We start from the raw sequence: 10,783 nt of genomic DNA on the forward strand, positions 1-10,783 counted from the left end.
ATTAAATTCACTAAATTTAATTATGTTATCTATAAGAGACTAGAAAATAGAATATTAGAGTTGGTAGGTGTATTAAAATAATGAGAACGAATATTTTATTTTAAAATAATTTCATAATATAAAAATAGAATTTTCTAAACTCGTCTCATTATTTAAAACACAAGCTATTTCTCTAAAACTCTTTCTCTTTGCTTCCTCTCACATCTCTCTAAATGTTCTTTTTGCTAAGTCATCTGTTTGACGATCAAGATGTGTCTAAACAACAATGGCGTCAAGGTCTACAAATCTAACCCATCAATTTTTATCTTAGAGTAAGTAAGTTTCTACTCATTTTTACCTTTTAGCTTCGATCTATGATCATGCATGTATCATTTAGTCTTCTTTTCTTGTTCTTGGTGGATTTAGAGTTCTAAGGACTCTGCCATTTTCAATTTGGTGTGTTGTAGGTTCGTAGAGATTTCTTGGGTTTCAAGCAATCGGCAAAACGTTTCTTTGAGTTGAGCTATTATTTTTGAGGTAAAGGAAGCTAGACCTTGTCTTAGTTGTGTTTGTAGTATAAATTGACATTTCTATGATTTATAGACTTTTTCGTGAAATTGGTGTGATTAGGTAAATGTTATGTATGTTAAATTGATGTTTTGATAATATGATGTTGATTATAATTGGTAGGATGAAATAATGATGTTGTATATTTTTATAATTGTGTGTGATAAGGATGTTTTATTGATTAAAACATAATTGATGTGGTTGTTGGAAGTATTGGTTAAGTTACTTAGGTTTCAAACTTAAAAAAGGGGGGGAAGGGGGGGGGGGGGCGATTTTAGTTAGTGAAATTTAGAAATATGTATGGAAGTGTTATGGTAACAGATTTGGTATTGCATGAGGTAAAATGGAACTTGGTAGGAGGGCTAGATGGATGAAAACTGTATGCAACAAAAAAGATAGTTCATAGTTGATGTTTTCAAGTGTTTTTGGTGTAAAATGAGGGTTTTAAGTAGTAAATTGTTGAGCTTAGTTGCATACACTGTTTTGGAAGGTTAGAGGTCTGTTATTACACTTATTATGACTTGTCTAGGTGCTAAAATCAGAAAAACCTGTTATGAAAGTGTAAATGACTTCATATGTTGAGTTTTAATCCAATTTAGAGGTTTTAAGAGTTGGAAATAGAAAGTAGGATAACTAGGATGAAACTGAGGTTTTGGAGAGTGCTAGCAAGTATGTTTAGACTTATTTATGCAGGTTGTAAACTAGTATGAAGGTTTAAACGTGTAGAATTAAAATTGGGTAGATTGTAGGAGTGAATTTGGGTTACAAAGGGTCAAGTTGAGTTACATTAGGGTTTTCTAAGTTTTCTCAAGATCTGGAGGGTCCTAGGGGTCTTTAGAAGTTGAGGGTGAAGTGTCACAAGTCTAGTTTGTCATGTTTAGGTTGCTGTCATGGCGCTGAGTGCCAGCCCTCTAACGCCTGACACTACCTTATTGTCTTGTGGGCGCTAAGCGCCAGCTTCTAGTGCTAAGCGCTAAGCAAACAGAGGTTAGGGTGCTGAACGCCAACTTCTGGGCTCCTGAGCGCCACCCTGGGTACTTCTATGTTTTTGTTTTAAGTGATCTGTGATGTACTATTGGGTATGTTTTAATTGTTTTCAATGATTTGTTTGGTTGTTTAATGCATTGTAAAGTATGATTGAAGGTTATCAATATTAGTGTGCATTGTAAAAGTGAAAAGATGTATGTACATGGTTTCAAAGATTTTCAAAGTTGTGAATTGAGTTCCAAGGTGGAATTCTTGGTGCAGTTAGTTTGAATGCAAGGAGCTTAGTATTGGGGTTTATCCTAACACTTTAATATAGTCATTCATTCTTATATAGAGAAGATTGATACATGTGATGAGAGTAATAGGAGGTCTTAGTCTTGGGTGCTTCCAGTATGATCCAAGGCGTAGAACAGACTGACATTGTGAGTGTGGTAGGGTGAAACTCATTGACAATGGCTTTACAAAGCAGTAGAAGTCATCACCACAAGTGCACAACTCGCCATAACTCGACATTCATTCTAAGTTCGGATAGTCCATTCATATTAATTAGTGTCATGCATAAAGTGTTTGATGATGGTGTAGTGATGTGTTTATTGTATGTGAAATGTTTAAATGCGTTTTATATGTATAACATTCCTTAATTTTAAACTAGCTCACCCTTTTATTTGTGCTTGTGTTTGTATGTGTTGTTTTCTTTACTTTGTTATGATTGTTCTGTAGGTGTGAGCAAAAGAAGATGAGGTTTCCCTAGAGCATGCACTTGATGCTGGAGATGTTGCTGTTTAGTTTTCTTTAGATTAGCTTTGTAAATAGTTTTGGTTAATCTGGTTGTATATAAAGTTTAATTTTATGGTTATTCTTCAATGACTGTAATTTCTACTTTATAATATTGTATATAACTGATCTATCTTATTAAATCTGTAATTAACTCTTATATAGCTAAATGTTATATTTTGGGATGTTATATTATCCAAATAAACATTTAAAAGTAAAACAATTTAAAGTAAAATAAGTTGAAATTAGATACATTTGCATGAGTAAGAAATTGTGAAATTCCCTTAAACACGTCCATGCCCTCTAAATTTGAAATTTGAAGAAAGGAGTGATGGAAATTAAAACTCTTTACATGAGCAATTTTATGAAGCCTTTTAACCAAGGAAAATGAAACATGCGCTATCTTATTTTGGACTTTTAGAAATAAGAAAAAAGAGGAAGATGACATATGTTGACATATTTGTATTTTGTGAAAATTATTTCCCCCTTACCCTACTTAATATTTATTAAGAAAAATAACCACTCTTATATTATTCTAGTTTTTATCTTCCACTATTGAAGTCACATTTATCTTACATTATTTCTTCCATTAATCTATTTATTGTTCTAAAAATTCAATTTTAAAAAGATGAAACAACACTACCATCAAAATCATAAACAAAAACGAAACTCACATTTATCTTAATTTTAAGTATTTTCTAGAAAATAAACCACTCCAAAATTATAGCCAAAAAATTTATCCAACCTATATATAGTCCCACATTTCCCCTAAATTCTTAACCAATAATACCATTATTCAATTCCTTCTTTAATTCCGTAATTTTCAGCAATATTGCAAAAATGACCTTATTAGGATCCTAATTTCCATCCAAGTAAAAAAGAAATCCTACAAGATGCACATTATTTACTCCCCAAGTTAAAATAATGATATATAATAAGTACGAAGATTCATAATTTTCATTCAATCATTTTTAATATAAGTGTCTGCAATTAAGACTAAAAGACACGACACACTGGAGAAAGAAATTTTCACAAAAATCCGGTATAAATTGAATTTATTGCTGTAATGAAAATGATTAAAAGGAAAGTTCAAAAATTGAAATCATCAACATCATTGATCATAAAAAAAATGTACCTGAAAATATATTAAAATCTATATAACATTAACAATATAATTGTTCAATAACTTTAGTTATCTCATGCCTTTGTATCGATTAAAAATAAACAATTAGCATAACATCAACGAGAAAATAATTACAAATAAATAAACTTATTTATATTACAGTTTAAGTCAGTTCAACTATTTAATTCCATCATTACTTTCTTTGTCTCACTTGTCGAACGACGATTACAATTTTATTTTCTAAACAGGCGATTTTTACTACGAGCCACCCTTGCATGGTGGTGTGGCCGCTAAGAACGCTGCCCCGGTAACCACAACACACAAGAGAGAAAGAGAGAGAGAGAGAGAGAGGGAAACTCTTCGTTCACAACACAACTCCTCCTTTATGCATTCATTCGCATCATCATCATCTTCTTCATCTTCATATTCAATTTCATCATCTTCATCCCAACCCTATCTAATTCAGTTCTGCAATGAATTCCTTCCGAGGATCACAAAGCCGAAACAAACACGCTCCAATCCCGCGTCAACCCGGATCCACCACCGACGACAAACCCATGAATCCGCCGGCAGGGCCGCCCGCATTGCGCTTCCGCTCCCTCTCAACCTGCAGCCACAGCCGCCCCTCCGTCTCCCGCGTAGTGCAGCGCTCCGCCTCCGCTCGCATCACCCGCCAGCACACCACCACACGCGGCGAGGTAATGCTCAGCGACGTCGTCGGTAACGGCATCTCCGGCATCCTTCACAAGTGGGTGAACTACGGGCGCGGGTGGCGCCCCCGCTGGTTCGTCCTCCACGACGGCGTGCTCTCCTACTACAAGATCCACGGCCCCGACAAACTAGTCCTCAACCAAGACGTCGAGGACGGTTCCATGGTCATCGGGGAGGAGTCCCTCCGCCGCATCAACAGCCACCGCCACTGCCCCTCCCGCAATCGCAAACCCGTCAGCGAAATCCATCTCATGGTTAGTTCTCTCTCTCTCACTCTCTCTCTAAAATCAAAGCTATCGGAACTTTAACCCTAATTATCAAGTTACGTTTTGGTTAGGTGTAAATCACTCGTAACCGTTCGTTCATTCATGTTACGTTGTTTTAACACAAACATCATGTCATAATCAAGTTTAATAAACTGAAACACGTTATCAGCAGTTTAAAAGTAAGTTATTAAAAAGTATGCTAAGACGGTTTAGACACATTAATTTCTCATTAATGAAATATTAGTTTGATATATAACAGTATTTATTAAATTGAAAAACTATGTATTTTAAAGACCTATTTTATCAATTATATAATAAGAACCTGCTTAATTTATTCTCATTAAATTTGACTTTATATGGATGATAATAGGTTGATCAACATCTCCATAAAAAGAAATTGTCTGTTATGCGAGTAATTTTATACTCACGGTAATAGATGGATCACGTGAATATTTTTTTATTCTTTTGTAAGTTTTAAATAAAACTATTTTAAAACGTATTCTTTAAAATGCAAACTTAAATTAAAAATGAATTTTAAAATATAATCTAAATAAAATAATATGTAAAATATTTGTATCAATAAAATTTTTGTTTTCAAAAAGACAAATTAAATAAATTGCACAACAAAAATATAAGTTTAATATCATTATATACATTTAAAAACAATTTTAATTTATAAGTTTAAATAAACGTATAAATTTGTAAAATTAAATTATAAATAATTCTTTAATTATTAATAATTTTTTCATCACTAACCTTATTTTAGTCACTTAATTCTAGAAAATTATTCGTATACAAAAATATTCATCTAAGGAATAAGAAATATTTATATTTACATACTCTAATTAATAAACATATCATTAAAATATTTATTCTTATTATTTCCATACATAAAACTATTAAAATTACATATCTATCCATTGTCAATTTATATCCGCTAAATCCATTCAAGGATATTTTTGCTATCCTTAGTCCCATTCAAATAATTGATTTTAGATATTAATTTCTTCAATAATTTTGGACGAAATTATTTAACATTATTTTTACTCGGCGACAAAGTAAGGGAAAGTAAAAAATATTTAAGATATATATAGGTTGTGTTGAATATTTTATTTACAAAAACAGCAGATATAAATAAGAGAAATGTAACTAGAAAAGATTGATGATTATAATGTAATAAATAAAAAAGAGAGATAAAACGATGAGTAAAGAGTGATTGAATTAATAGTCAACTGAAGTAACGACAAATAGTTTTGGGAAAAAAGTTTTTTGATACTATTAGACTACCATGACCTTTATGGGGGTAAAATAGTTAATTATAGTTTTGTGGTTAACTCACCCCGAATCTATCTATTAGTTTCTTCCGAAACAAAATCATGGTAAACACCCTTAAACATTGAAAAAGTGAGAGTGTTGTTCTAACAGAAGTGAGTTAATTCTTCAGTGGTTCAATAATTTATTTTTCATGTTCATTGTATAAATTTGCAGGTGTGTTCGGTGCGAGAGAACAGTTCAGATAAGAGGAGGTTTTCTGTGTGTACGGGGACGAAGAAGAGACTGCATTTGAGGGCGGAGAGTAAGGAAGATAGAGCAATGTGGGTGGATGCAATGATGGCAGTGAAGGACATGTATCCTCGGTTGCCCCATGCAGAGGTTTTGTCACCCGTGGCATCAGTGGCTATTTCCACTGAAAAATTGAGAGAGAGGCTTTTAGAAGAGGGTGTGAGTGAAGCTACAATCGGGGAATGTGAGGAAATCATGAAATCCGAGTTCTCTAAGTTGAAGAAGCAAATGGTGGCTCTCAAGCACAAGCATTTGCTACTAATAGACACGTTACGCCAGTTAGAGGTACTCGCTTCATTGTGTTACTGTGACTTAACCAAACCATATATTGTAATATCATATTCATTCCTTCATACATATAGTCAGAGAAAGTTGATTTGGAGAACACACTTATCGAAGACCAAAGGCAATCAAAGGATGGAGCAGATTCTCATCCATTAATGCAAGACAAATATAGCGGTACGTGCATGGAAATTAATTAATGCACCCAGTTTATGTCCTAGTGCACTTGTTCATTGAAGTAATAGGAAAATGGAGAAAGTTTTTTTAACAACTTGTTTCAAATATCATGATCATAGGGAAATATAAGGTTAGTGAATGTTGAACTTCATCCTTATTCATATAATCTTTTCTTTCTGTTGCTTTCTCTTCGTCCTTAATCGAACATATAATCAAAATTATTAGAATGAATCTGAATGTAGCTTTTCAGTTAGCACACCTTTTGCCATTTTCAACTCATTAATTAGCACACTGGTTCCTCCTTCCTTCTCAATTTATAATGCACATTTCTCTGCAATAGTATGTCTCGTGTTATGCTTTGACGCCTCTTCCTTATAAAGTTTTGCATTGGTAAACCAAACTATACAGAAACTTCATGTTTCACGTATTGTGTTTTCTCCTCAGCGACTTACTTTTACTACTTTTGCAAACAAATTTTTAGCAACGATATTTTTATACCACTACTTGGATTTCTCTTCGACCTCATTTTCTCTAATTGCTTCTGATTACTTTTGTAACATTAGGTGTACCATTTTTCTTCTTCTCTTGGTCTCTCTTAGTAGGTGTATGCAGTTACTGATAGTGTGGTCACATTTGTCATCAATTTTAAACATGAAATATTATGATTGTGACAGAGGGAAGTGGGGAAGATTCTTCTGATGAGAACGATAGGCTGGATCCCTCAGACGACGACGACGATGCATTCTTTGATACATGTGAAATTCTATCAACAGGCTCAGATAACTTGAGATCCTGCCATGATTCTGAGCAGGATGATAGTTGTCCAAATGAGATATGTGATGAAAAGTCTCCCATTGGATCTGTTGGATTTAACTATCCTCATACCAAGCGACGAAAGAAGTTGCCCGATCCTGTTGAGAAAGAAAGTAGCATCAGTCTATGGTCAATCATAAAAGATAATATCGGGAAGGATCTAACAAAAGTTTGTCTTCCGGTTTACTTTAACGAGCCTCTCTCCTCACTGCAGAAATGTTTTGAAGATGTTGAGTACTCTTACCTTCTAGACCAAGCATATGAATGGGGTAAAATGGTTAGTTTGTTAAATCTTCTTATTTAGTATATAGATCATTTATAGTTAGTGTCGTAATTCACTAGGAGTTGTTATGTGTGAGATTTGTCACATGCATACTTATTTGTGTACAGGGTGATGGTTTGAAGAGGATGATATATGTAGCTGGATTTGCAGCTTCGGCATATGCTAGCACCAAAGGTAGAAGTTGCAAACCATTTAATCCACTGTTGGGAGAGACATATGAAGCAGATTACCCAGACAAAGGCATTCGCTTTATCTCTGAGAAGGTACAAAGATATCTTCATTCATATAATTCCAAACCATTTATATTGAATCCTTCATGATGATAAGCCATAGACTTGCTTATCAATCAATAGCTTGGAGTGTTATTTTTTCTTGTGTAAAGTGGTTTAAAGAAACATACTTACGCTATTCATCTTATGATAGGTCAGTCATCACCCCATGATTGTAGCATGCCATTGTGAGGGCAGGGGCTGGAAATTTTGGGGCGACGTCAATTTAAAAAGTAAATTTTGGGGTCGTTCCATCCAGCTTGATCCAATTGGTGTATTGACAGTGGAGTTTGATGATGGAGAAACCATTCATTGGAGCAAGGTATATATAGTTTTTTGCATGAAGTTAATTAGTAATACATGTACCTGTCAATCTCTTCCAAAATACACTCTGAATATTAGCTAATTCATGTTGTATCACCAGGTAACAACATCTATTTACAACCTCATTTTAGGAAAACTCTACTGCGACCATTATGGTACAATGCGCCTAGAGGGGAAAAGTAACTATGTAAGTAAGATCAAATTCAAGGAGCAGTCAATCATTGATAGGAATCCTCACCAGGTGCCCTTTCTCATATCTTATTTTTATGTTCTTATTTGGTTCCTGATATATTGGTCGAAATTTAAATGTGTTACATTTTTTTGTACTATGACTTGTGCCACCTGTGGCATTTTGGACAAAAGTTCCATTTCAAGTCGGAGAATTATGTTGGTAGCATGTTATTTTGTTCACACATATGCTAGTAGTGTCAATTTGTTCACAAGGGTTTGGTCCTAGTTCACGTAGACTAGGTCTAAAGAAGCCTACAAGAAAAGAAAACCTCCATTATTAAAAAAGTCTACACGACTTTCATTTTAAAAATAAAAAATATTAACTTTTTTAAATGTAATATTAAAATCTTCGATTAAGGCAGGCCTATCTAGACTTTAGCCAAATTGGTGAGGATGGATCTTCAATCTAGATCGATTCATCTCAACTTTAAGAAATTCATGTTCACTTATCTCGAATTTTAGATAGAGTCAATTTGAGTAGACCTTAGCCCCCTAAAGTACAAAAAGATAAAAATTGTACATGGTTCTTGACTCCATTCGTTGTTTGTTATAAATGATAATTGCACTAGGAAGTTAAACTCGCGTAGTAATTGTAGTTTCAATCGACTCCTATCAATGTCACTGTTCGATTTCAATTACCATGAACTTAATTTTACAGTTCTATGTTGTTGAATCAAATGAATTCATGTCAGTTTTAGCTTGACAATGGATGCCCGCTTTACCATTTTCATAGGCTAAAGAGATGTAAGATTACATTATGAATTACATAATGTTCTTAAGTATATATAGTCCACAGACATATTATGTAACTTATGCTTTGTAATTTAAGTTCTGCTGCAGATTCATGGCGTAGTGGAGGATAAGAAAGGTAAAACAGTGGCAACTCTAATTGGGAAGTGGGATGAGAGTTTGCACTACGTCATTGGAGGGGGTTTTGGGAAAGGAAAAGGGTCCGATGAGTCATCAAAACCACATTTTCTGTGGAAGAAGAACCCGTCACCAGAGCACCCGACAAGATATAACTTCACACAATTTGCTATTACACTCAATGAAATCACACCTGAACTAAAGGTGAGTATGAAATCACACAATTGCACACTGAAATTTACAAAACTGATTTTCCTTTTTTTATCCGAATACTTATCCAAACTCACAATAACAACAGGGTTACGCTGTTCATACTAAATGTTCACATCTTTAGATTTTAAAGAATTGATCGTGCACTGAAATTGATTTTAAATAGCTTATCCGTTCCATAAGAAAGGTATAATAATTTGTACTGCTTGTATTAAAACATCCAAGCATAAAATGACTTTTTTCTAAAATCATTACAGTTCAGTCAAAAACTCATCAGATAGTAAATAATCATGCAGTTCAATGGAGAATCACATCAACAACGAGCAATCAAACACATTGAAATAATGTTGGTTTGTACTAGTGTCTGACATTTCGTGTTAACAAACAGGAGAAGTTGCCACCGACAGATTCAAGGCTAAGACCTGATCAAAGGTGTTTGGAAAATGGACAGCATGAAATGGCCAATTCTGAAAAGTTGCGGCTGGAACAAAGACAGCGGCAGGTACAGATGTTGCATTATTGGACCCTGTCCTGTATTGAAATGCATGATGTTATGCTGGCTAATGTGCTCTCATTCATTAATAAATAAGAGACTCTCCATAATTGCAGGCACGAAAGATGCAAGAAAAGGGTTGGAAACCAAGGTGGTTTGCTAAGGAAAAAGGCAGCATCTCTTACCGTTATATTGGAGGGTACTGGGAGAGTAGGGAAAAGGGGAATTGGGAATCCTGTCCTGACATTTTTGGTCAATTCTCAACCGATACTGATGTTAACCCAACTCCATAAATTCTCATCCTTTTTTTACCTGAGATTTCTACCTGCTGCCCCTAACACCACACCCTTTTGATCAAAATATACATTTGTAACCATATTTATGATCACAACTTCTTTTAGCATTCAACAAATATGGTTGATTACTGCCTTCGTGTACAGAAACAGTGGTTCTCATTTCTTCTCAACAAGGCAACCTCCAATTTCCCTATTCCAACTTCTTTTCTTGCTGTCAGATGCTTGTTTCAAAGTTGGACTGAGAAGGGATGATGCGGAGCTTTGTATGAAAATCATAGTTGGTATCCTAATCATTTCAGTATCATAACATTCCACTCTGGAATAGAATGAAAACTCATTAAATGAACATGCACCTATTTTAATGCTTACTCTGATAATCCATTCAAACATGTTTAACTGTTTGCACACGTTTATTCCAATTTGGTGCAACTTAAATTTTGTAAGTAGTCCACCACAAGGGACAACAGAAAAATGCTGCGCGTGCATGAGAAAACATAACTGACTAGAATCTTGTATTTATTTATTGTTTTTATTCGATGAAAGATGGGGTTGTTGTGTGAAAGTTCTT

The 10,783-nt window shown here is 34.2% G+C and overlaps 1 protein-coding gene across 2 annotated transcripts; it reads left to right on the plus strand.

Annotated features, from left to right (window-relative positions):
- The first annotated feature begins 3,642 nt into the window (after positions 1-3,642).
- Positions 3,643-10,563, plus strand: LOC124847067 (oxysterol-binding protein-related protein 1A-like). 2 transcript variants are annotated; one of them, XM_088107882.1, is made up of 10 exons: positions 3,643-4,395; positions 5,896-6,255; positions 6,333-6,433; positions 7,111-7,519; positions 7,633-7,788; positions 7,949-8,116; positions 8,219-8,359; positions 9,190-9,420; positions 9,815-9,928; positions 10,036-10,563. In XM_088107882.1, the coding sequence occupies exons 1-10, from the start codon at positions 3,904-3,906 to the stop codon at positions 10,210-10,212; spliced, it is 2,349 nt and encodes a 782-aa protein (XP_087964008.1). In that variant the 5' UTR covers positions 3,643-3,903; the 3' UTR covers positions 10,213-10,563. The 2 variants fall into 2 exon arrangements, with proteins under 2 accessions (XP_087964008.1, XP_047180420.1); XM_047324464.2 differs by having other exon boundaries at positions 6,333-6,429; positions 7,104-7,519.
- The last annotated feature ends 220 nt before the right edge of the window (positions 10,564-10,783 follow it).

Source organism: Vigna umbellata, chromosome 2 (assembly GCF_029865625.1).
Source record: "Vigna umbellata cultivar VRB3 chromosome 2, Vumbellata_1.0, whole genome shotgun sequence".
Lineage (NCBI taxonomy): Eukaryota > Viridiplantae > Streptophyta > Magnoliopsida > Fabales > Fabaceae > Vigna > Vigna umbellata.